Here is a 26,304-nt window from a genome sequence, read left to right as displayed (position 1 = left end):
GTCAATAGTGGTGATTTACAGTCCTCCTACAGAGAATAGAGGAGTTAATAAACAATTGTAAAAAAAAATTATCTGAGAAAGAAACAGACATGCAAGAACTTCATACTTCTGTTGGCAGCAAACATTTGTGAATTACGTGCTGTGGAATTGGAACAAAAAGGATGAGAAAACTTATAGAAATAATGTGATGCAACAAGAAATAACAGCTTTGCGAATATTCCCAAGAGCAGAACAAGTAAAGTGGATTGAAAGAGTCTAAAAATTCTTGCTGTGGTTATTTGGAGTCAGCATTAGAGAGTCTGAGGCAGGCCCAGGCGCGGTGGCTCACACTTATAATCCCAGCACTTTGGGAGGCTAAGGCAGGCGGATCACCTGAGATCAGGAGTTCGAGACCAGCCTAGCCAACATAGTGAAACCCTGTCTCTACTAAAAATACAAAAAATTAGCCGGGCGTGGTGGCACAAGCCTGTAATCCCAGTTACTTGGGAGGCTGAGGCAGGATAATTGCTTGAACCTAGGAGGTGGAGGTTGCAGTGAGCCAAGATCCTGCCACTGCACTCCAGCCTGGTAACAGAGAGAGACTCTGTCTCAAAAAAAAAAAAAAAAAAAAAAAAAAAAAAAAAAAAACTATAATTAATTTTTTTTAACTCTAGTGCAATTCTCACCTTGGGGACAATTTTGCCCCAGGGAACATTTAGAAATTTCTGGAGACATTTTTAGTTATCACAGAGAAGGGGCTCCTACAGGCATCTAGTAAGCAAAGGTAAATGGCCATCAAAACTTCTGAACCATGGGACACTGGCTGCCACTCTGGCTGGTCCCTTCCAGCCCACAGTAGTCTCCCTCATTCTCTGACTCCCTCCAATTCCTTTCCAAGCTCTACATTCTTCCAATTTCTCATACTCTCATAGAACTCCTATTTCCTGAGGGCTCAGAACCCCCAATATCCCAGCCCTAGATTCCCCGAGTCCTATTCCTGGATTTCTGCAGGCCCCGCACTGGGACCTCAACTTCGCTCCCCGCGAATGTGTGGTCTCTGACTTCCGGTATCGGAAGCAAGAATTTCCGGTTCCCACGCTCCTCTTGACAAAAACTTCCAGTTCTCGTTTTTTGAGGTTGGGCAACAGCACTTTGGGAAGCCGAGGCAGGCAGATCACTTGAGGTGAGGAGTTCAAGACCAGCCTGGCCAACATGGTAAAACCCTGTCTCTACTAAAAATACAAAAAATTAGCTGGGCATGGTGGCGCGTGCCTGCAATCCCAGCTACTCAGGAGTCTGAGGCAGGAGATCGCTTGAACCCAGGAGGCGGAAGTTGCAGTGAGCCAAGATCCTGCCACTGCACTCCATCCTGGATGACAGAGTGAGACCCTGTCTCAAAAAAACAAAAACCAAAACAAGCAAACAAAAAAACAAAACAAAAAAAAGGGCTGACTCTGGACTCACACAGGCCTGGTGTCTCCGATCCCAGCCTTGCCATTTTCTGGCTCTATGAACCTGGGTGAGCCACATCGCCTTCTTGAGCCTCAGTTTCCCCATCTGTAAAACAGGGATTCACCCATTCACTGTTCCACAAACGTGCACCCAGGACCCACTGACACCAAGCGCTGCGCCCAGCTCTAACCTATATAAAGTTAAGGCAGAACACGAACATGGTAAGTGCGTTCCTACCTCCCCCAGGCATGGAGCTGCTGAACTAGTTTTGGGAATGGGGGAATCAGAGCATGCGTGGACAGAGGGAGGACCACAGAGTGGACCACCCCCACTCTTCTCAGATCCCCCTCATTTGACCAAAAAGCCCCTCTACCAGGAGGTGGGACCCGAAGCAGGGTGCCGGGGCTTGGCGTCCTAATCCGCGCCAGGAACTGACCCCAGCAACCAGACAGGGGAGGGGGCTAAAGCTCGGGTTTTCCCACTTCCGGCTTCCCGCAGCTGCAGCGCGTGGAGCGAGCGCCACCTGTAGGCCGCCAAGGGGTGGTGCGTGCGACTGCGGGGGAAGTGGATGGTCGCCCCCGTTTCTCCCCGATCCGGGCGCCTCAGGCCCCCCAGGAGTTTCGGAAACAGCTCTCATCTCTTAAATTCTCCTCCACATCCCACTTTTCCCAGTTGTCATTTCCCAGCTAGAACTCATCGTTCATGTATTATTTATGCACATTTATTGAGTAGCTACTGTGTGTATTGAGCAAACCTAGAGCATTGCTGTAGGTTTCGAGTACAGAGAAGAAACAGAACAGGCCTGGCTCAGGCCTGTAACCCCAGCCACTCAGGAGGCTGAGGCGGGAGGATCACTTGAGCCCAGGAGGTGGAGGCTGCAGTGAGCCATGAAGGCAACACCACACTCCAGCCTGGGCAACAGAGCAAGACCCTGTCTCTAAAAGTAAAAAGAGGCCAGGTGCAGTGGCTCAGCCAGACACTGTGGTCACGCCTGTAATTCCAGCACTCTGGGAGGCTGAGGCGGGTGGATCACCTGAGATCAGCAGTTCGGGACCAGCCTGGCCAACATGGTGAAACTCCCTCTCTACTAAAAATACAAAAATTAGCCAGGCGTGGTGGCAGGCGCCTGTAATCCCAGCTACTCAGGAGGCTGAAGCAGGAGAATTGCTTGAATGGGGGGACAGAGGTCGAACCGAGATTGTGTCACTGCACTCCAGCCTGGGCGACAGAGCAAGACTCTGTCTCAAAAAACAAAATAATTAAAAGATAAAAAAAAAATCTGAGGGAAAGGTGTTCCAGGTGGAGGGAACAGCGCATGCAAAGGCCCTGAGGCTGGACTGGGCCTGGTATATTTATTTGGGGAATACTGAGGAAGCTGCTGTGGCTGGAGCCAAGTGAATGAAGGGAGGAGAGCTGGAGGTGACAGGGCAAATCACACAGCCAAGTCTTGTGGGCCTTGGGGAAGACTGGATTTTACTGGGTGAGGTGGGAGCCATAGAGGGTTCTCGGGGAGAGGAAGAGCTTGGTCTGAACGGATTCAGGTGTTCTCAAGAATAGACGGCCAGATCAACAAGACAGCTGTCACAGATACAGGAAGAGATTTTACATGTCCCTGCGGTTGGTTTTGTTGCCTTTTCCCACGACTCATGGGAAGAGGCACCAGTGGGGGGGCGAGGAGCTGGGAGGACAGGCCACCCCAGAGTTTCCCTTCCCAGGAGTCAGGGAGCCCCCACCCCACCATGTCCCAGGACACACTCGGGCAGGGCTGCCAGGAGTGTTTGTGTTTCGCCGTCTCTAGATGGGTGGAAATGGGGTGTGGCTGGGGAGGTGGTGGGGTGGCCGGGAGGGAAGCTGGGTCCCGGAGAGGCAGGACCCGTGAAGGCATCAGGGAAGGGGTGCCCCCTCTGAGAGGGCACAGGGGTCTTGCTGTCTCCTTTCTCTGAGTATCAAAGGCCTGCTCAAGCCCGAAGCTAAAGGGAAGGTCAAGGGTGTGGGGGCGTCAGGATGTGGGTGGCTGGGTTTAGTCACAGCTGCGATTGCACTGCTGATAAGGACCCTGGAGGCTGAATGTCAGCCCGGCCAGGGTTGGGCAACATCCTGTTGGGGAGTCTCTTCTAGTTATGGTTGAAGTCTCTTCTAGTTATGGTTTTCGCTTCTCCAGCCCTGCTCTGACCCTACTGGGAGAATTACAGGCAGGGGAGCACACGCTGAATGCTCGCGTTACCAGAAACAGAAACAATCCCCTTTAAATTTTCCCAAGAATAGGATACACACATGCAAAAAAAATAACAATAATTAAAGAACTTAGACCCTACCTCATAACCATACACAAAAAGTAACTATATATGAGGCCAGGTGCAATGCCTCATGCCTGTAATCCCAGCAGTTTGGCAGGCCGAGGCGAGGGGATCACCTGAGATTAGGAGTTCGAGACCAGTCTGAACAACATGGCGAAACCCTGTCTTTACTAAGAATACACACACACACACACACACACACACACACACAAAATAGCCAGGGGTGGTGGCACACACCTGTAATCCCGGCTACTTGGGAGGCTGAGGCAGGAGAGTCTCTTGAACTCAGGAGGTGGAGGTTGCAGTAAGCCGAGATCACGCCACTGCACTCCAGTCTGGGTGACAGAGGGAGACTCCATCTCAAAAAAATTAAATTAAATTAAATTAAAAAATAAAAATAAGTATCCATTTGAGTGTCTGCCTTCAGTTTTCTCAGGTGTATACTCAGGAGCAGAATGGCTGGATCACAGGGTCACTCTACACGTAACTTTTTGAGGAGCCGCAAACTGTTTTCTATGCCTGGAAAGAAGTGAAAGGGAGACCTCCATCCGAGGGACAGAGCCCTGGGGATGGGTTGATTCTCACCAATGCTTTCCCGTCGCTTCTTTCTGGGACTGGCTGGGGCCGTCAGTGCCATCTGTGGCCCTATTTCTCGGGAACCCACAAGTCCACAACAGAAGAGGCCCAGAGGCATGAGGAGGGGTTGACCTGGGTGGGCACCCAGCCTAAATAAGCCCCCGTCCTCCCCTGCCCTTCCCCACCCATCGAAAGTCAAAGGATTCTGAGACCCCCGTCCTCACAGTGCCCCCCAGAAGACTGACCCCATCCGTATCAGGACATCGGCACCACCCAGCTCAGAAGCCTTTGCCAAATGGGGAAGACACTGACAGTGCAAAAAAGTGAAAAAATGCCACCAAGTGTCACACAGCGTTTCCAGCTCAGGGCTTCTTTTGGCTGCCACCAGTTCCCCACCCCCACAGCGCGCCCCCCCACCGCCGAGCTGTTCCCCTCCCCCACCCTACTCTCTCCTTTGCTTCCTCTAAACGCTTCTCCTTAAAACCTTTAAACATTTTAAAATTCTTTTCTAAATATTTGTATAGAGCCTCAGGTTTATAGAATACATGAAACAATGTAATTCTTGGGACCATTGGTCTATCCATGATCAGCTTTATTTTACTTACTTATTTACTAAGACAGAGTCTCACTCTGTGGCCCAGGCTGGAGTGCAGGGGTGAGATCATAGCTCACTGCAACCTCAAACTCCCAGGCTCAAGAGATTCTCCCACCTCAGCCCCCTGAGTAGCTGGAATTACAGGTACACGCCACCACTCCTGGCTAATTTTTGCATTTTTTTGTAGAGACGGGGTTTTACCATGTTGCCCAGGCTGGTCTCAAACTCCTGGGGTCAAGGGATCCTCCCGCCTCGGCCTCCCAAAGTGCTGAGATCACAGGCATGAGCCACTCTCCCTGGCCAATTTTATCTTCCTTGATACAAACTTTTTTCAGAATTCTCTGTTTTTGCTTTGGTCTCTGATAAAATCACGTCTGAATATAACCGCAAAACACCACATGCCCGCATTATATGGCGTTATGTTAAACAGCCATCATTTTGGCTGGGCGCAGTGACTCATGCCTATCTCTACTAAAAACACAAAAAAATTAGCCTGGCATGGTGGTGTGCACCTGTAATCCCAGCCACTTGGGAGGCTGAGGCAGGAGAACGGCTTGAACCCGGGGAGGCGGAAGTTGCAGTGAGGTGAGATTGTGCCACTGCACTCCTGCCTGGGCGACAGACAAAGAGACTCTGTCTCAAGAAAACAAAACAAAGCAGCCATCATTTTAGGAAACGTTTATATGTGGAAACTTCTATGTGTATTGTTCACAATTTGCAGGAATAAAGAATTTTGCTTTGCAAAAATATGTAAATTAAAAAATAAAAGGGAAGGAAGGCACACCCATGAGCCTCCCTCGTCACCAAGAACTGAGACATGACCTTGTTCCCATGCTCCCATGTTTATCTTGCTGATTACCACCACTCTGAATATTCTTTGCCCCTTATTCCTTTGCTCGGTTAACTTATTTTTTATTTTATTTATTTTTGAGACAGGGTCTTGGTCTGTCATCCAGGCTGGAGTGCAGTGGCGTGATCACAGCTCACTGCCACCTCGAATTCCTGGGCTCAAGCCATTCAAGCCATCCTCCCACTTCAGCCACCTGAGTAGCTGGAACTACAGGTGCGAGTCACCACGCCTGGCGAATTTTTTATTTTTATTTTTGTAGAGATGGGGATCTCATTATGTTACCCAGGATGGTCTCGAACTCCTGGGCTCAAGTGATCCTCCCGTCTCAGCATCCCCAAGTAGCTGGGATTACGAGCATGAGCCACTGCGCCCGGCCCGGCCTTATTTATTTTTATTTATTTATTTATATTTATGTATTTCTATTTTATTTTATTTTATTTTATTTTATTTTATTTTATTTAGACGGAGTCTTGCTCTTGTCTCCCAGGCTGGAGTGCAGTGACGCAATCTCAGCTCACTGCAACCTCTGCCTCCCGGGTTCAAGTGATTCTCCTGCTTCAGCCTCCCAAGTAGCTGGGATTACAGGCACCCACCACCACACCTGTCTAATTTTTGTACTTTTAGTAGAGACAGGGTTTCGCCATGTTGGCCAGGCTGGTCTTGAACTCCTGACCTCATGTGATCCGCCCACCTTGGCCTCTCAAAGTGCTGGGATTACAGGCATGAGCCACCGCGCCCAGCAGCCTTGGTTATTTTTCAAAGTCTTCTTGCAGATGTTTGTATCCTGAAACCAAATCTCGTTTTATGATCTTTGTATCTGAGCTTTTTCGCAAGGTGGCTTTTTCCTATGGGGCTTTGGAGACTTTTTCAAGATTCTACTATGGAATCTGTCACGCTGCAATTTAAAATTTTTTTCTCCTGACTTCACTCAGTTTTTAAATTTAAGAAAGGGGTGTGGCTAGGCATGGTGGCATGCACCTGTAACCGCAGCATTTTGGGAGGCTGAGGTGGGCGGATCACTTGAGGGTCAGGAGATCGAGACCAGCCTGGCCAACATGGTGAAACCCCATCTCTACTAAAAATACAAAAATTAGCCGGGCATGGTGGCGTGTGCCTGTAATCCCAGCTTCTAGGGAGGTTGAGGCAGGAGAATTGCTTGAACCCAGGAGGTGGAGGTTGCAGTGAGCCGAGATCTCGCCACTGCACTCCAGCCTGGATGACAGGACAAGATTCCGTCCCCCTCACACAAAAAAAAAAAAAAGTGAAAAGTTAGCCAAGCATGGCAACGTGTGCGCAGATGGTTGCAAGGGAAGAAGGGAGATGGTGAGAAGTACTGGAGAGACTCAAGAAAGCAGCCAGGCATGGTGACTCACGCCTGTAATCCCAGCGCTTTGGGAGGCTGAAGCGTGTGGATCATTTGAGGACAGGAGTTCGAGACCAGCCTGGCCAACATGGTGAAACTGTCCCTACTAAAAATACAAAAAACTAGCTAGGCATGGTGGTTGCATGCCTGTAACCCCAGCTACTTGGGAGGCTGAGGCAGAAGAATCACTTGAACCTGGGAGCTTGCAGTGAGCTGAGATCAAGCCACTGCACTCCAGCAGCATAGGTGACAGAGTGAGACTTCATCTGGAAAAAAAAAAAAAAAAAAAAAAGCCAAGAAGGGTTTCGGAGTGCTGAGGATGGGAGGAGTTTACGTTTTGGATGAGGCATGTAGGTCAAAAGACGTTTCAGCCAAAAACTGAAGAGAGAAGGGAGTGAACCCTGAGGTTATTCAGGGTAAGAGTGTTTCAGGGCCAGGCACGATGGCTCACGCCTGTAATCCCAGGACTTTGGGAGGCCGAGGCAGTTGATCACAAGGTCAGGAGTTCAAGACCAGCCTGGCCAACATGGTGAAACCCCGTCTCCACTACAAAAATTATCTAGATGCGATGGCAGGTGCCTATAATCCCAGCTACTCGGGAGGCTGAGGCAGGAGAATTGCTTGAACCCGGAAGGCAGAGATTGCAGTGAGACGAGATAGCTCCACTGCACTCCAGCCTGGGTGACAGAGCAAGACTGTCTCAGGAAAAAAAATAATAAATAAAATAAAAATTTAAAAAGAATGTTTCAGGCCGGGCATTGTGGTTCACGCCTGTAATCCCATCACTTTTGGGATGCCAAGGCAGGCAGATCACTTGAGGCCAGAAGTTTGAGACAAGCCTGACCAACATAACGAAACTCCATCTCTACTAAAAATACAAAAATTAGCCGGGCGTGGTGGCTTGCACCTGTAATTCCAGATACTTGGGAGGCTGAGGCAGGAGAATCTCTTGAACCCAGGAGTCAGAGGTTGCAGTGAGTGAGATGGCACCATTGCACTCCAACTTGGGCAATACCACAGTCTGTCTCTAAAATAAAGTAAAATAAAATAAAATTTAAAAGTGTCGATGATCACCTTGAAGGGGTGTAGGGACAATCCCTGACATCAGGAATCGCCGCTGCCTCCCTGAGATTCTGCAGACGCCAGCTGTCTGACCTGCCCATCAGATCTGCAGAGAAGGGACATTGAGCCCTGGGGTTCTAGCTGGGGTTTCTGGCTTTCCGAGAAAAAAAAAAAAAAAAAAGGCAAAATCCCTCCAGAGCTGGTCTGGCCCTCTCTCATTCCAGCTTCTGGTGGTGTTCATTCCCATCCCCCACAGCCCAGGCCACCCCCACAGGAGCCCGGGACAGGAAGGGGTAAATTCCAGGACTGGGGATGTTTGGTTACTCCCAGGACAATAGTTCTCTGACTTCAGTCATTAGTGACTTTTTTTCCCCATTGCCGCAATCTCCCCCTTTGAACAATTGAACTATATTTTCCTTAGCATTCATCACTTCTGCATCTTGAATTTATTCATGTAACAAGGAGACTTGATTTCGGCATCCTCACTGAAAAACCCTCCTCATTGCCCCAAATAGTAGGGAAACCTAAAAATAAATATGAATATAAGGAACACAAAACCAAGTCCTTGAATCCTGGCTGGATACAGACGCCTGCTGAGCCTCAGGGTCATGGAGGCGCTAAAGACATGTTAGTGTCCAGTAGAGACTGTCCCCTGGGCTCATCGCAGGGACTCCGGGGCTGGGCTGCCCACCTGTGGATCTTCTCAGCTGGGTGAGTCATTTGTGCCTCAGTTTCCTCCTCTGTCAAATGGGAATAACAACATCATTGCAGATGTTTTAAGGAGTAAATGAGTTAAAATAGATTTAAAAAAAAAACACTTTGGACCAGACCTGGTACAAATTAAGTGCTCCATAAATAATAGCATTTTCTTGGCAGCATAGCGAGATCTCATCTCTACAAAAAAAAAAAAAAAAAAAAACACTTAAGGAAAAAACTAGCCAGGCGTGATGGTGCACAGCTGTAGTCCCAGCTCCTCAGGAGGCTGAGGCAGGAGGATCCCTTGAGCCCTGAAGTTTAAGGCTGCAGTGAGCTGTGATGGTGCCACTGCACTCCAGCCTGGGTGACACAGTAAGATCTCTTAAAAAAAAATATATAGCATTTTAAAAAATGATTACGTAGCTCAAGAGACAAGCTAATCATGTGATTTATCCAGAAAGGAAAGAACCCTCCTATCACATGATTCTCTGTTGATTAACGAAGTGCCCAGGGGCCTCTGAAATATAAGTTTCCCACAGGGGGAAACTGGCTTAGAAAGACCAGAAAGATCCCGGGGGAGTTTGCTCTGTGCGGTGAAGCTTCTCTTCTTGGCACCTGCCTGGCATCGGAAGAGGGCCCCTTCTCCCTCCCTGGGCTTTTATGTGGACACTGTAATGCCTCAGTTTTCTTTCTTTCTTTTTGTTTTTGACACAGGATCTTACTCTATCACACAAGCTGGAGTGCAGTGGCACCATCATAGCTCACTGCAGCCTCAAACTCCCCAGCTCGGGTGATCCTCCCTGCCTCACCCTCCTGAGTCGTAGGAGCTGGGACCACAGATGTCTGCCACCAAGCCCAGATAATTTTTTTTTTTTAAGAACCAGAGCTTTGCCATGTTGCCCAGGCTGGTCTCAACTCCTGAGCTCAAGTAGTCCTCCTGCCTCGGCCTCCCAGAGTGCTGGGATCACAGGTGTGGAGAAATAGGAACGCTTTTACACTGTTGGTGGGAGTGTAAATTAGTTCAGCCATTGCGGAAGACAGTGTGGCGACTCCTCAAGGATCTAGAACTAGAAATAACATTTGACTCAGCAATCCCACTACTGAGTATATACCCAAAGGATTATAAATCATGCTACTATAAAGACGCATGTGCCCATATGTTTATTGCGGCACTATTCACAATAGCAAAGACCTGGAACCAACCCAAATGTCCATCAATGATAGACTGGATTAAGAAAATGTGGCACATATACACCAAGGAATACTATGCAGCCATGAAAAAGGATGAGTTCATGTCCTTTGTAGGGACATAGATGAAGCTGGAAACCATCATTCTCAGCAAACTAACACAGAAACAGAAAACCAAACTCCACATGTTCTCACTCATAGGTGGGAATTGAACAATGAGAACACTTGGACACAGGGCAGGGAACATTACACACCGGGGCCCGTCGGGGGGGTTGGGGGCTGGGGGAGGGATAGCGTTAGGAGAAATACCTAATGTAAATGACGAGTTCATGGGTGCAGCAAACCAACATGGCACATGTATACCTATGTAACAAACCTGCACGTTGTGCACATGTACCCTAGAACTTAAAGTCTAAAAAAATTAATTAATTAATTTAAAAAAAAAAAAGAAACAGAGCTTCGCCATGTTGCCCAGGCTCGTCTCAAACTCCTAAGCTCAAGCGATCCTCCTGCCTCGGCCTCCCAGGGTGCTGGGATCACAGGTGTGAGCCTCTGTACCTGGCCTCAGTTTCCTCATCTGGAAAACGGCAGGGGAAGATACTGCCAGTTGGGACGCAGGCTCTGCCAACTCTGGCATGCCAAAGCTCTGGGCACAGGGCGAGCCCCACCAGTGTGGGCGCCCAGAGCTATTTCTGACAAGACCCCTTTGCGCCTGCCCAGGGAAGAGCCAAGTGGCCCCAGGCGAGACCGCCCCGCCCGGCTGCCACACCTTCCCCTGCGGAGCAGCCAGCCCCAACACAGAGGCCAGAGGGTTCGTCAGAGCCACATGGTGGAAACTCTAGCAGAGGGTTTTTTAAAGTAGGTTGCACTTCATTCTTGCTGAGCGAGTGCACGTGTGTGTGTGTGTGTGTGTGTGTGTGCAGCGCCCCTGGGTCTGTGTTTTTATTGCACTTTCCTGCTGGCTTCCAGCTGCACCGCCAGTTCCGGGGAGGGCCCTGGGCCAGCGGCTGTCCGCACCCCCTCCTTCATAAAGTCCTGGCCTCGAGACAGCCCGCACAACTGCCCAGCCTGTGGAGGCGGGACAGCCCTGTCCCACTCACTCTTTCCCCTGCTGCTCCTGCCGGCAGCTCGAACCATGGGAGGCCGCGTCTTTCTCGGTAAGTACTTTGGGGCCCCGCTAGGAGGGGCGAGGAAGCTCCAGCGGGACCCCTTGGCTGTGTCTGAGAAACAGGAGGCGCCGCTGGTGTCTGTGGGGCCTGCGATGGAGGAAGCCACTTTGTCAAGCAGGCACTCACGGGCACACGGCGAGAGGGGCTGGTGGTGCTTGGGCACCCCCCACCCCGGCAGGAACTCCAGGGTGCTCTCGGAGCCTGCTACCCTGCCCGGAGGGATCCTCAAGCTTTCTACTGGGGCCAATCTGGCATCTGCTCCCTAAGAGGGGAAACTGAGGCATGGGGGAAGGAAAGGGGCAAAAAGTGAGTGCTGGGACCCCAGAGCCACTGGTCTTAATATAGCACATAGAAAGACATGAGCGGGGCGGGGGGGCGGGGAAAATAGAGGCCAGGACTTCTCCACTGCAGGATACCCCCAGCTTCTCCCTCTCTTTCTGTCTCTCTCTCTGTCTCTCTCTCTTCTTCTGTCTCTCTTTCAATCTCTCTATCTCTCTAATCTGTTCTCTCTCCACCTCTGCCTCTTTGTCTGTCTCTCTCTCTGGTGAACAGCAAGGAGATCCCTAGGTCCCCATCTCTAAAGCCCCTGGTGACCTGAGGAGGGTCCCCCAGGACATGCGTTGGGAAGGGGAACCCCCTGAGCCCTGGGAACCGCAGCTCCACATGCACCCCAACAGGCGGCCACAGCGTTTTCCTGTGGGAGGGGCGCCCGGGGTGAAATATCACCACTGGGTTTCAGGACGGGCCGCCAGGGCTGGCGGCGGTTGTGGCGTGTGCACCTGTGTCCCTGAGGAAGCATGTGGGTCCAGGGCGTCTTAGAGCCTGGGGGATCCAGCGCCATCAATTTTTTTTTTTTTTTTTTTTTCTGAGACAGAGTCTTGCTCTGTCGCCCAGGCTGGAGTGCAGTGGCATGATCTCAGCTTGCTGCAACCTCCGCCTCCTGGGTTCAAGCGATTCTCCTGCCTCAATCTCCCAAGTAGTTGGGTAACAGGAGCCTGCCACCAAGCCCAGCTAATGTTTTGTATTTTTAGTAGAGACCGGGTTTCACCATATTGGGCAGGCTGGTCTCGAACTCCCGACCTCAGGTAATCTGCCCACCTGGGCCTCCCAAACTGCTGGGATTACAGGCCTGAGCCACTGTGCCTGACCATGCCTTCATTTTTACCTAAAGAAATGAAGATGGCAGTAAATGCTCAGGCACACCAGACACCCCCCAAGTCAGAAGAGCAGCAGCTGGAGCTGAGACCCCCACCAGGCTCATGGCCCTTCCCTACTCTTCAGTTCCTTAAAGCCCACCCCCAAGCCAAGCTCAGGAGGCTGAGGCGGGAGGATCGCTTGAGGCCAGGAGTTCAAGATCAGCCTGGGCAACAGAGCCAGACTCTGTCTCTAAAATAATTTTTTAAATTGTTTTTAATTTTTTTGGCCAGGCATGCTGGCTCATGCCTGTAATCTCAGCACTTTGAGAGGCCACCAGGGGCAGATCACCTGAGGTTAGAAGTTTGAGACCAGCCTGGCAAACATGGTAAAACCCCATCTCTACTTAAAAAATACAAAAATTAGCTGGGCGTGGTGGCTCATGACTGTAGTCCCAGCTACTCAGGAGGCTGAGGCAGGAGAAGCACTTAAACCCAGGAGGTGGAGGTTGTAGTGAGCCAAGATTGCACCACTGCATTCCAGCCTGGGCGACAAAGGGAGACTCCGTCTCAAAAAAATAATAAATAATAAAAATAAATAAATTATTTTAAAATTTTTGAGCTGGGAGCCGTGGCTCACACCTGTTATCCTAGCACTTCGGGAAGCCAAGGCCAGCAGATCACCCGAGGTCAGGAGTTCAAGACCAGCCTGGCCAATATGGTGAAACCCCATCTCTACTAAAAATACAAAAACTTAGCCAGGCATGGTGATGGGTGCCTGTAGTCCCAGCTATTTGGGAGGTTGAGGCAGGAGAATTGCTTGAACCCAGGAGGTAGAGATTGCAATTAGCCGAGATCGCACCATTGTACTTCAGCCTGGGCGACAGAGCAAGACTCTGCCTCAAAAAGAAAGAAAGAGAGAGAGAGGCAGGGGGGAGAGAGAGAAAGAAAGGAAGGAAGGAAGGAAGGAAGGAAGGAAGGAAGGAAGGAAGGAAGGAAGGAAGGAAGGAAGGAAGGAAGGAAAGAAGGAAGGAAGGAAGGAAGGAAATTTAAAATATGGTGGTGCACACCTGTGGTCCCAGCTACTTAGGAGGTTGAGGCAGGGGGATCGCTGGAGCCTAGGAATTGGAGGCTGCTGTGAGCTATAATCACATCTCTGCAGCCCAGCCTGGGTGACCGAGCGAGACCCTGTGTCAAACAAAACAAAACAAAACAAAACCCACCCCCATGAGGACAGGGTGACAGACTCTCTGGCTTTGAGCATCTGAGTGGGACATGACATCTGCTCACTCTGTTTGAACAACAGACAAGATCTGAGCCTGAGAGGGGTCAGCATCCTCCTCCCACAAAATGCATCACCCTTACGCCTCCTTTCCCACCCTGGGATTCCCTCTGACCCGCTTTCCTTTCTCTGTTGCAGCATTCTGTATCTGGCTGACTCTGCTGGGAGCTGAAACCCAGGACTCCAGGGGTGAGTCTGCTGGGAAGCAGAAAGCACAGTCCACAGTCAGAGCCTGGGGAGGGCCCTGGACCCCCGCCCAGCCCCCTTCAGCCCAGGGAAAGAGAGGCCTTGAGCACGGGAAACTTAGTGCCCTGTCCCATGCCCCCAGGGCCCCCTTTTTGTGGATCCCCTTGCCCCTCACCTTCTGACCGTGCTCCCTGCTCTTGCAGGCTGTGCCCGGTGGTGCCCTCAGAACTCCTCGTGTGTCAATGCCACCGCCTGTCGCTGCAATCCAGGGTTCAGCTCTTTTTCTGAGATCATCACCACCCCCACGGAGACCTGTGACGGTACAGAGGCTTGAGGGCAGTGCAGGGGACATCCGCGGTTATGAGGCATTGCCCAGTGCCAGTGGGGGACAGAGGTTGTTGTGAGGGGCCACAGCCTTACCTTCCAGACTACCGTCATGGCCAGAGAAAAGAAAAAGAGGGCAGGGGCGGTGGCTCACGCCTGTAATCCCAGCACTTTGGGAGGCTGAGGCGGGCAGATCGTTTGAGGCCAGGAGTTTGAGACCAGCCTGGGCAACATGGAGAGACCCTGTCTCTACAAAAAATATGCAAAATAGCCGGGCATGGTGGCACACACCTGGAGGCCAGCTACTCAGAAGACTGAGAGGAGAGGATTGTTTGGGCCCAAGAGTTTGAGGCTGCAGTGAGCTATGATTGCACCATTGCACTCTAGCCTGGGCAACAGAATGAGATCCTGTCTCTGAAAGGAAAGGAGAGGGAGAGGGAGGGGAAGAGGGAGAGGGGGAGGGGGAGGGAGAAGGGGAGGGGAAGGGGGAAGGGGGAAAGGGAGGGGGATGGGGAGGGAGAGTTGGAAGGGGAGGGGGAGGCAGAGGGAGAGGAAAGGAGGCAGGCAGGCAGGCAGACAGGAAGGAAAGGAGGGAGGGAGGGAGGGAGGGAGGGAGGGAGATAGGCCCTGCACGGTGGGTCATGCCTGTAATCCCAGCACTTCAGGAGGCCGAGGTGGGCAGATCACTTGAAGTTGGGAATTCGAGACTAGCCTGGCCAACATGGTGAAACCTCCTCTCTATACTAAAAACACAAAAAATTAGCTGGGGCGGGGTATGGTGGCGGTCACCTCTAATCCCAGCTACTCGGGAGGCTGAGGCAGAAGAATCGCTTAAACCTGGGAGGTGAATGTTGCAGTGAGCCAAGATTGAGCCACTGCACTCTGGCCTGGGTGACCAGAGCAAGACTTTGTCTCATAAAAAAAAAAAAAAAAAAAGAAAAAAGAAAGAAAAATAAGGGAGAAAAAAATCCATGGCCAGAATATACCCCCTTCCCAGTCTTAACGGTAAACTGAGGCACAGACTCCCGCTTCCTGAGCACCCAGCTTCTCTCTCTCCAGGAAGCCATGCCTATTCACTTCTTACTTCTCCCCCTTCAGTTTCTTCTTCCTTTTTTTTTTGAGACAGAGTCTCACTCTGTTGCCCAGGCTGGAGTGCAGTGGCCCGATCTCGGCTCACTGCAACCTCCACCTCCTAGGTTCAAGTGATTCTCCTGACTCAGCCTCCTAAGTAGCTGTGATTACAGGCATGCAACACCATGCCCGGCTAATTTTGCCATGTTGGCCAGGCTGGTCTCGAACTCCTGACCTCAGGGGATCCACCTGCCTCAGCCTCCCAAAGTGCTGGGATTACAGGCGTGAGCCACTGCACCCGGCCGCCATGGGGTTTAAATTTTTACAAAAAGACTGGGGATGGGGATGTGGAGCTTCCTGTCCATCCCACACCTCAGCACTGTTCACTGTGTCCAAATCTAGGATGCCAGCCAGAGAACTGAGATCAAGTGTGGTCTTCAGGAATGGCTTGCTCCAGCTGCAGTACAGCCTGTGCAGTGCAACTTGAGATTCTTTCCAAATGATACTAAGCAACAGGCCCCATGTTGGGGAGTCAGGACTGGGGTCTCTGCCCTGATGGAACTCACATCTTTGGGAGGTGACTCCCTGTCCTGTTGTGTTCCAGACATCAATGAGTGTGCATCACCATCGGAAGTGTCATGCGGAAAATTCGCAGACTGCAGGAACTTAGAGGGGAGCTACCACTGCATGTGCAGCCCGGGATATGAGCTTGCTTCTGGGGCAAAAACATTCAAGAATGACAGTGAGAACACATGTCAAGGTAAGAAGCACCCCACGTCCTCTGACTCTCCATCCATGAGGTTTGGGGTCACCAGAGCCATTCTGGCAGCATCCAGAGAGCAGGGCCTTGGTTATAGGGTCAGTGCCTGGGGTCTGAGATGGGACAGGTGTGCATGTACCTACCCCACCACCCCAGAGAGGCAGCGTGATGTGAGGATTAAGGGCTGACTCTGGGACCAGCTGCCTGGGCCAAATCCTGATAACCAAGTGTATGACAGTGGCCAGGATACTTATTCAGAAACCGCTGTCCACATGTGAGATGTGATAATATTATCATGCTTGCAACTCCAGCGCTTTGGGAGGCTGAGGCGAGAGGATCTCTTGAGGCCAGGAGTTCAAGACCAGCCCATAGCAACATAGCAAGACCCCACCCCTATAAAAGGGGAGGCGAAGGCAGGTAGATTGTTTGAGCCCAGGGGTTCGAGACCAGCATGAGCAAGCGGGTGAAACCCCATCTCTACAAAAAATACCAAAAAAAAAAAAAAAAATTAATTAGCCAGGCATAGTGGCCTGCGCCTGTAGTCCCAGCTACTGAGGAGGCTGAGGCGGGAGGATTGCTTGAGCCTGGGAGGTCAAAGCTGCAGTGAGCCATGATCAAGCCCCTGCACTCCAGCCTGAGTGACAGAGCAAGATCCTGTCTCAAAAAAAAAAAAAAAAAGAAAAGAAAAGAAAAAAATCAAACCAAAGCTTTCTTGGAGGCAGGATTTAAAAAAATTAGAAACATTACATGAAAAAAGAACTGGCCAGGCACAGTGGCTCACACCTGTAATCTCAACACTTTAGGAGGCCGAGGCAGGTGGATCACAAGGTCAGGAGTTTGAGACCAGCCTGACCAACATGATGAAACCCCCGTCTCTACTAAAAATACAAAAATTAGCCAGACGTGGTGGCACGTGCCTGTAATCCCAGCTACCAGCTACTCGGGAGGCTGAGGCAGGAGAATCGCTTGAACTTGGGAGGCGGAGGTTGCAGTGAGCCGAGATCGCACCATTGCACTCCATCCTGGGCGACAGAGTGAGACTGTGTCTCAAAAAAAAAAAAAACAGGTCGGGTGCCATGGCTCACGCCTGTAATCCCAACACTTTGGGAGGCCAAGGTGGGAGGATCACTTCACTTGAGGCCGGGAGTTCAAGACCAGCCTGGGTAACGTATCAAGACCCCATCTCTACAAAAACAAAAATATAGACAAGAGGAAGAAAGAGTCCTTATCTTTTATTTGTTTTGTTTGTTTGTTTGTTTGTTTTTGAGACGCAGTCTCACTCTGTGAGCCACCACACCCAGGCTGAGTCCTTATCTTTTAAAGATAAAAACAAAAGTAGCTTTGACTTTTGTTAAATGTAGACCTTGGAAAAGTTATTTTAACCTTGCACCTCAGTTTTCCCATCTGTAAAAGGGGAGTAATGGCATTTACCTACAAGAGTATTTAACAGGCTGGGCACAGTGGCTCACATTTGAAATCCTAGTACTCTGGGAGGCTGGGGCAGGTGGATCATCTGAGGTCAGGAGTTCAAGACCAGCCTGGCCAACATGGTGAAACCCCGTCTCTACTAAAATACAAAAATTAGCTAGGTGTGATGGTGCATGCCTGTAATCCCAGCTACTCAGGAGGCTAAGGCACGAGAATCGCTTGAACCTGAGAGGCAGAGGTTGCAGTGATCCGAGATCACAGCACTGCTCTCCAGCTTAGGTGACAGAGCAAGACTCCATTTCAAAAAAAAAAAAAAAAAGGCTGGGCACGGTGGCTCACGCCTGTAATCCCAGCTACTCGGGAGACTGAGTCAGGAGAATGGCGTGAACCCGGGAGGCGGAGGTTGCAGTGAGCCGATATTGTGCCACTGCACTCCAGCCTGGGCAACAGAGCGAGACTCTGTCTCAAAAAAAAAAAAAAAAAAAAAAAACACTTAAAAGCTCCTGGCTTGCAGAATGTGCTCTATCAGCAATAGCTATTGGGGATTTTATTGTAATTCTGATCTGATGCGCCCCCAGGATGGGTATCCATAGGGTGTGAGATCAGAGAGCAGCTGCAAGGCTCTAACCCTGCACAGAAGCCACAGCCTTTGCTATGGTCTTGCTTGAGGCCACAGCCCAGGCCAGGAGAAACTGGGACTCCAGGCTTTGCCTATCTTCCAGGGAAGCTGGTTGTGCAGGGGAGGGGCTTCCAGGATTCGCAGGGGCAGATGGGAGCCAGAGGTGGGCAGCTGGGAGCTGCGACTCATTCAAAGAGAGGGAGTTAGTGCAGGGTACCGAGATCAGGAAGAGGAGTGGCGCAGAGGTGGGAGGTGATGAGACTCAGACTACAGAGAGAAGAAAGGGCCTGCAGCCCAGATCCCAGCCCCACCCCTCCTGCCCTGCATTCAGGCAGAGCGCAGAGGGACAAAGAGGGAGGTAGGGTGGGGGACAAGGCAGAGATGCACGTACCTGGGACGTACACCTGCGTGGAGCCCAGAAGGAGGCTTCTGTCCGCCACACTGCTAGTCCCCAGGGGCCCCTTTCGAGTGGACATCGTGTTACCCCACATGCATGTGACTTGGCCAGAGGACAGAGTCTTCATGTGAACTGGAAAGAGATCCCCCTCTCCCGGTGGACACATTTAACAAAGAGTGGGCTGGTTTTCAGCCCCTGCTCATCTCATTGGCCCAATACCTTTGTGCAGCGAGCAACCTGCACAACTGTACTTGGTGATCATGGTTTCCTCCCAGGGTGCCCCGGCTAGGGCTGCTACCCACCCGCTGCTATGAGCCCCTTGCATGGGATGGTGGTTGTGGTTATGGAGGAGGTGTGTTGCTGTGTTAGAAACAGGCCTGGGCTGAGAGAAGGGGACTCAGTCAGGCAGCTGGGCAGAGACGTGGACAGCAGGGCTGAGGGGATAGAGGGACCTCCACGGACATCAAGGCAGGTGATGGAGCCAGCAGCCTGCTGGTTTGGAGCAGGACCTATCACCAGAGGTGAGAAGCCCAGAGGGGCCTGGGCCCCTCCCTTTAACCCTCGGCACTCCAGGCTTCGCTATTGCACCTGAGGACACGTGCACCCAGTGTCACAGCCCATGGGGCCTCTGACATCCAGGCCAGAGACCTCGGGTGGCTCCCTCCACTCCTCACCCCACTGTCTCCAGGCGTCTCAGGGCCATCCTAGACACCTGATCACCTGTCTTTGTCCCAACCCTGAGACTGGGGACCCTCCACAGGGGGCCACTTCGGAAGCTTGGAACATCCCCCTGCCCATCTGGCATCTTATTTGCATAAAACAAAAGGGGGCTGGCACTCGGGATATTTCATGGGCTCATGACATGGAGGAGTGTGGTGGTGCATCCCAGTACAGTCTCCATCCTCTCCGCCATCGCCGGGGACTGCCAGGATGAGACTTGCTGCCACTGGGGCTCACATGAGCTCAGCCACACCGGGAACCCCTCTGACACCCAACCCTACCATAATGAACCCCAAAACCCTGTCCAGAAACTCAGGAGGAGGGAATCTCAAGGACAGGACAACTGTCTCCAGCCAACAACCTTGCTTGGAGAAGATGCCTCCTGACTGCCTTCCTGGCCGTTTAGCCCTCATCCATTTCCCCATCCAAGGCTCCACCCTGACCCACCCTGATAATTCCTGGGCCTGAACGCACCTCCAGTGACCAAAGCTTGGGAGGATGCTGTGGCCAGGTGTGGGCAGGGTGACATGGACCCCACAAATGGATTCAGAGGGCCGGGCGCCATGACTCATGCCTGGAATCCCAGCACTTTGGGAGGCCAAGGTGGAAGGATCACTTGAGGTCAGGAATTCGAGAGCAGCCTGACCAACATGGTGCAACCCTGCCTCTACTAAAAATACAAAAATTAGCCGGGCGCAGTGGTGTGCAACTGTAATCCCAGCTACTCAGGAGGCTGAGGCAGGAGAATCGCTTGAACCTGGGAGGCAGACGTTGCAGTGAGCTGAGATCACATCATTGCACTCCAGCCTGGGTGACAGACAGAGACGCTGTCTCCAACAACAACAACAAAAAAAAACCACACTCAGAGGGTTGGATGAAAGGAGCGGCTCTAGCCTGGACTAGAGGCTGGGGGCCGTCGCCCCAGGCCTGATCCTCTCCCATGGTCACTCCTGGTCTGGACCACTCAAGGACAGAGAGATGGAAGCTTGAACCCCATTCAGCAGGGCCCACAGGTCTCTGTCCCTGGTGGAATGACAAGGGATGAGAGGACAGATACATCTGCCACCCCTCACCCATCGGCACCTGTGCCCTCTCTAGCCACAAGCCCCCGCTCACGGCCGGCTCTGCTCAGATGTGGATTCTCACCACCTCCTGCTATTTCCATATCCATAGATCCCTTCCTGGGGATCAGAAAAAAGCATCTTTGTAGACTCGGGGCTGCCTGGCTGGACATCAGCCCCCGCTGTCCACCCCAGCCTGGTGCCCACTGTTCGGGCAGCCCTAGCCTGTCCCGCATCAACCCTCGCTCTCCCCACCCCTGCTATCACGCTGCATCGCGGGGGCCCTGGCTCAGGGAGGAGTCTTGGTCCATGCCCGTGAAGCTGGGCTCTCAGATCTAGTGTGGATGGGAGAGCGCCATCCTGCTAGGGCCACCAAGATTCTGAGAATTTGGCCAGCCAGCTGCCGTCCTGGGGGAGTCAGGCCCAGGGCCACTGTTTGGAACCAAGACATGTCCTGCCCAGGTACACGGCATGTCCCCTGCATTTGGTTCTCAGGAAGGCCCCACCCTGGCCTTTGCCCGGAATCCTCAGGCTGGGACACAGATGGCTGGGACACCCCAGCTTGGAGCTGCCCAGGAAGGCAGAGGAGAAGGGGAAGACTTGGCTGCTTCCAGCCACATCTGGACAACAGAGGGCCTGAGCCACCACCCTCACCATAGGATGCCTCTGTGTGGATTGGAAAAGGGAGGAGGCAGTGGTGCCTTCCAGATGCTTCCGTGCCAGGAAACATGGTGGACCCTCAGCCCTGAAAGCTGCTCACAGCTACGGGCATCCTTCACCCTCTCCTTCCTCTTGCAGATGTGGACGAATGTCAGCAGGACCCAAGGCTCTGTAAAAGCTACGGCACCTGCGTCAACACTCTCGGCAGCTACACCTGCCAGTGCCTGCCTGGCTTCAAGATCAAACCTGAGGACCCGAAGCTCTGCACAGGTAGAGGCCCCAGGAAGACGCTGTGAGGCTGGACGGGAGCTGGGGATGGAGCTGAGGCAGGTCCTGCAAAGCAGCTGAGGAGGAGGGAGAAGAGCCACAGGTTCCCACAAAGTCAAGGACCTGCTAAGCCCCTGCCTAAGGATTCACCTCCCAGGAAGGTCCCGCCACACGGCAGGGAGGCGGCAGGGCCTTCGGGGCTTGGAGTGCCCTTGTGGGCCCCCAGACCTCACCCCTTCCTCATCTGTCAGGTGCTAGTGGAAGAAGGTGTCACTTCCAGTTCTAAGAAGGGGAACCTCCTCTATGACCAGGGAGGGAGCAGATGAGAGTTTTTAGTTTTTAGTCATGGAAGTCTAGCTCCCATGACTCAGTTTCCCTTTTGGTTTCACCTCCTATAAACTGGGGACCATGGTCCCTGCTGTGCCCACCTGGTAGGAAGACCATTATAAGATGCTTTGAAGGTGAAGTTGAAGGTCACCAAGTGGCAGCACGTGCAATAATGGTCTTCATTCTGGGGCAATGAAAAGATAGGGAAGTGGGTGCAGAGTGGAGGGCAGGCCCGGGCTGGTCAGGGACAGAGTTTGACCCTCTGGCTTTGTCCTCAGATGTGAATGAATGCACCTCCGGACAAAACCCGTGCCACAGCTCCACCCACTGCCTCAACAACGTGGGCAGCTATCAGTGCCGCTGCCGCCCAGGCTGGCAACCGATTCCGGGGTCTCCCAATGGCCCAAACAATACCGTCTGTGAAGGTCGAGAGCTCAGATCCCACATTCCCAGAGACCCACAAACATCTGATCACATGTTCAACGGCGCCCACACAAACCACGCAGACTGAGCGCTGGAGGTGCCCGGCTGTGCCAGGCGTTTGTTCTGAGTCTAGATGAGAAAAGAGCAGGGGTCCTCCGGAAGGAGCTGGGGTACTCAGAGGGGAGGATCAGGGGAACCTCAGGCAACAGCTGATGACTCACTGCGAGGAGGGCCTTTCACCATATTCATAACCTGCACATCTGCACGGGGCCCACCTGCTGTGCCCAGGCCTCTCCACGCTTCCATAACCTAGCGTCCACCTCTCCAAGGGGGGCACTAATGCCGGGAAGAACGAGCTGGGGGCACAGACAGGAGACAGGACCCTCTCCAGGCTGGGACAGGGCCTGACCCCCTTCTTCCTGTCCTCAGATGTGGACGAGTGCAGCTCTGGGCAGCATCAGTGTGACAACTCCACCGTCTGCTTCAACACCTTGGGTTCATACAGCTGCCGCTGCCGCCCAGGCTGGAAGCCCAAACACGGAATCCCGAATAACCAAAAGGACACTGTCTGCGAAGGTATGACCTGACCCTAGAAGCTCCCCACCCCCAACACACACACCGACACACTCCCCCCTAATGAGCCGCTTGTCTTTTTCCCTACAGAGATGACTTTCCCCACCTGGACCCCGCCCCCTGGAGTCCACAGCCAAGTGAGTGGCCCCCACAGGGACCAGGAAGAAGGAACTCCATCCACACAGCTCGTTGTCTGCACCCTTTGCCCTGAGCTCCCCATTCACCTGAGAGGCTCCCTAACCCCCTCTTTTGTCCTCTCCCAAGAGCCTCTCCCGCTTCTTTGACAAAGTCCAGGATCTGCGCAGAGACTACGAGCCAGGCTTGGCCGAGAGCTCCATCCGGGTAAGGGCAGGACCCAGGGCAACGGGGCGGGGGAGGAAGTTGGCTGCATCCCACAGCGGCCTGGGGCAGTTTGGGTCTGGGAGGGGATGGGCCCCAATGCAGTGGATGCTGGTCTGACTCCCGGCATCTTTCAGGGCTGGTGGAAGCTATTGGACACCCAAGTGCACTTAATATCTTTCCTCTTGCTTTCCCTGGACTTCGGGTTTAGGTCAGCATTGATATTGCAGAGAAGTGTTGGCCTCTGAGGGGCCATACATCGGGGTCAAGGATCACCTAGGGAATCTCATCCAATGTCTTTTTTTTTTTTTTAGACGGAGTCTCACTCTGTCACCAGTCCAGAGTTTAGTGGTGGTGGTGATCTCAGCTCACTGCAATCTCTGCCTCCCGGATTCAAGCGATTCTCCTCCCTCAGCCCCCTGAGTAGCTGGGATTTCAGGTGCACGCCACCACGCCCAGCTAATTTTTGTATTTTTAGTAGAGACGGGGTTTCACCATGTTGGCCAGGATGGTCTCGATCTCCTGACCTTGTGACCCACCTGCATCGGCCTCCCAAAGTGCTGGAATTACAGGCGTGAGCGCCCAGCCGCCAATGCCATCTTTATCCCCCAGATAGACAGTCTCTAGGATCTGTTCCCTGGGGCTGAGCGGTTAGAGTCTTCATACAGGCCCTCTGGCCCATGGCTCACTAGGTCTGTGTCCACATCCCTCTAGAGCATCTTACAGGCGCTGGATGAGCTGCTGGAGGCCCCTGGGGACCTGGAGACCCTGCCCCGCTTACAGCAGCACTGTGTGGCCAGTCACCTGCTGGATGGCCTAGAGGATGTCCTCAGAGGCCTGAGCAAGAACCTTTCCGAAGGGCTCTTGAACTTCAGTTATCCTGCAGGCACAGGTACGTCCCTGGGTCTGTCCCTGACTCCAGCTCTGCATGTTTTCTGTCTCCTTCCTTTCCCAGTCCCACCAGAGCCAAGTGACCACACCTGTATATCAGTGTTACTCTCATCGACAAACTAAAATAAAAGATTAAAAAGAAATACACACCAGTCTGGGTAAGATGGCAAAACTCAATCTCTACAAAAAAAAAAATAATCTTTTAAATTAGACAGATGTGATGGCACACCTGTGGTCCCAGCTAGTTGGGAGGCTGAGGTGAAAGGATCACTTGAGCCCAGGAGGTTGAGTCTGCAGTGAACTACGATTGCATCACTGTACTCCAGCTTGGTTTACAGGGCAAGACCCCATCTCAAAAAAGAGAAGACGAAGAGGAGGAGGAGGAAGAAGATGAAGAGAAGGAGGAGGAGGAGGGCAAGATGAGGAAGAGGATAAAGAGGAAGAAAGAGAAGAAGAAAAAGGAGGAAGAGGGCAGGAGGGAGAGGACAGGAGGAGGAGGACAGGAGGAGAGGAGAGGAGGAGGAGAGAAGGAGGAGAGGAGGAGGAGATGAGGAGAGGAGGAGACGGAGAGGAGGAGGGGAGGAGGAGGAGAGAACGAGGAGGGGAGGAGGAGGAGATGAGGAGAGGAGGAGACGGAGAGGAGGAGGGGAGGAGGAGGAGAGAACGAGGAGGGGAGGAGGAGGAGAGAACGAGGAGAGGAGGAGAGAAGGAGGAGAGGAGGAGAGGAGGAGAGGAGGAGACGGAGAGGAGGAGGGGAGGAGGAGGAGAGAACGAGGAGGGGAGGAGGAGGAGAGAACGAGGAGAGGAGGAGAGGAGGAGGAGTCGTGCTCTGTCCCCCAGACTGCAGTGCAGGGGCGTGATCACGGCTCACTGCAAGCTCCGCCTCCTGGGTTCACGCCATTCTCCTGCCTCAGCCTCCCGGATAGCTGGGACTACAGACGCCCGCCACCACACCCGGCTAATTTTTTTGTATTTTTAGTAGAGATGGGGTTTCACCGTGTTAGCCAGGATGGTCTCGATCTCCTGGCCTCATGATCCTCCCGCCTCGGCCTCCCAAAGTGCTGGGATTACAGGCGTGAGCCACTGCACCCGGCCAGAGCTATTCTTTTTCTTTCACCTATTAAATCTCCACTCTTAAACTAACTTCTTATGTGTCCACGTCCTCAATTTCCCTGGTGTGAAACCGTGAAACTTGGGTATTTACACTGCTTCACCAGTGAGATGATACCTCATTGTGGTTTTGATTTGCCCTTCCCTAATAACCAATGATGTTTAACATCTTTTCATGTGTTTGCTCACCATTTGCATGTCATTTTTGGAGAAATGTCTATTCAAATCCTTTGCCTATTTTTAATTGTGCTGTTTGTCTTTTGGTTGTCCAGTTGTAAGCATTCTTTATATATCCTGATAGCAGATCATCTGAGATAAATGATTTGTAAAATATTGTCTCCCATTCTGTAGATTGTCTTTTCATTTTCTTATCTTTTCACTTTAATGAATAGATGTTTTAAGTTTTGAAGACATTTGTCTAATTTTTCTTTTGTTGCATGTGCAATTGGTGTCATATTTAAGAATTCATTGACCGGGGGCGGTGGCTCACACCTGTAATCCCAGCACTTTGGAAGGCCGAGGTGGGCGGATCACCTGAGGTTAGGAGTTCGAGACCAGCCTGGCCAACAAGGCGAAACCCTGTCCTTACTAAAAATAAAAATAAAAAAAATTAACCAGATGTGTTGGCACATGACTGTAATCCCAGCTACTCGGGAGGCTGAGGCAAGAGAACTGCTTGAACCTGGGACACGGAGGTTGCCATGAGCCGAGATTATGCCACTACACTCCAGCCTGGATGACAGAGCAAGACTCCATCTCAAAAATAAAAATAAAAAAAGAATTCATTACCACATCCAAGACCAGGAAGATTTATCCCTGTTTCCTCCTAGGTCTTCTAGTTTTAGCTTCTAAGCTTAGGTCACTGGCTTATTTTGAGTTAATTTTTGTTGGTTGTGTGAGCTAGGGTTACAGCTTCCTTATTTTGCATGTTACTATCCAGTAATCCCAGCAGTATATGTTGAAGAGATTATTCTTTTCCCCATTGAATAGTCTTGGCACCCCTTGCTGAGAATCAACTGACCAGAAGACGGATGGGTTTATTCCTGGACTCTCAATTCTATTCTGTTATATTCTTATGCCAGTATTACTGTCAGTTTGTAGTAAGTTTTGAAATCAGAAAGTGTGAATTCTCCAACCTTGTTGTTCTTCTTCAAGATTGTTCTTGGGTATTTGGATTCCTTACAACACCATATGAATTTTAAGATGAACTTTTCTTATTCTGCAAAGTAATAATAGGCTAAAATACTGATAGGGATTGCATTGAGTCTCTAGACCACTTTGGGGGAGTACTGTTATCTTAACAATAGAAAGTCTTCCAATCCATGAACATAGGATGTCTTTCCATTTAGAGAGGGCCTTTTATTTCTTTCAAACACTTTTGTAGGCCAGAAGCAGTGGCTCATGCCCAACATTGTCAGAGGCCACCAAGGTGGGAGAATTGCTTGAGCCCAGGAGTTCAAGCCCAGCCTTGGAAACATACTGAAACACGATCTCCACAAAAAATTT

At 51.7% G+C, this 26,304-nt stretch overlaps 1 protein-coding gene across 20 annotated transcripts in view; it reads left to right on the top strand.

Annotated features, from left to right (window-relative positions):
• Positions 1–10,924: 10,924 nt before the first annotated feature.
• ADGRE2 (adhesion G protein-coupled receptor E2) overlaps positions 10,925–26,304 on the top strand; it is a 48,861-nt gene continuing 33,481 nt past the window's right edge. For 8 of the 20 annotated variants that reach the window (XM_055235518.2, XM_063616269.1, XM_063616262.1 and 5 more), the window contains exons 1-10: positions 10,925–11,215; positions 13,781–13,831; positions 14,032–14,148; positions 15,828–15,983; positions 21,007–21,138; positions 21,741–21,887; positions 22,315–22,461; positions 22,549–22,595; positions 22,723–22,800; positions 23,512–23,689. In XM_055235518.2, coding sequence (XP_055091493.1) covers positions 11,194–11,215; positions 13,781–13,831; positions 14,032–14,148; positions 15,828–15,983; positions 21,007–21,138; positions 21,741–21,887; positions 22,315–22,461; positions 22,549–22,595; positions 22,723–22,800; positions 23,512–23,689 — 1,075 coding nt within the window. In that variant the 5' untranslated portion in view covers positions 10,925–11,193. Of the gene's footprint in view, positions 11,216–12,103; positions 12,113–13,780; positions 13,832–14,031; positions 14,149–15,827; positions 15,984–21,006; positions 21,139–21,740; positions 21,888–22,314; positions 22,462–22,548; positions 22,596–22,722; positions 22,801–23,511; positions 23,690–26,304 lie in introns of all 20 variants that reach the window. The other 12 variants (XM_063616276.1, XM_063616273.1, XM_063616270.1 and 9 more) reach the window with 5 other exon arrangements.

Source organism: Symphalangus syndactylus, chromosome 13, assembly GCF_028878055.3.
Source record: "Symphalangus syndactylus isolate Jambi chromosome 13, NHGRI_mSymSyn1-v2.1_pri, whole genome shotgun sequence".
In the NCBI taxonomy this organism is placed as follows: Eukaryota; Metazoa; Chordata; class Mammalia; order Primates; family Hylobatidae; genus Symphalangus; species Symphalangus syndactylus.
Note: the sequence above shows the minus strand (reverse complement) of the source record. Positions and strands in the feature narration are given on the sequence as shown.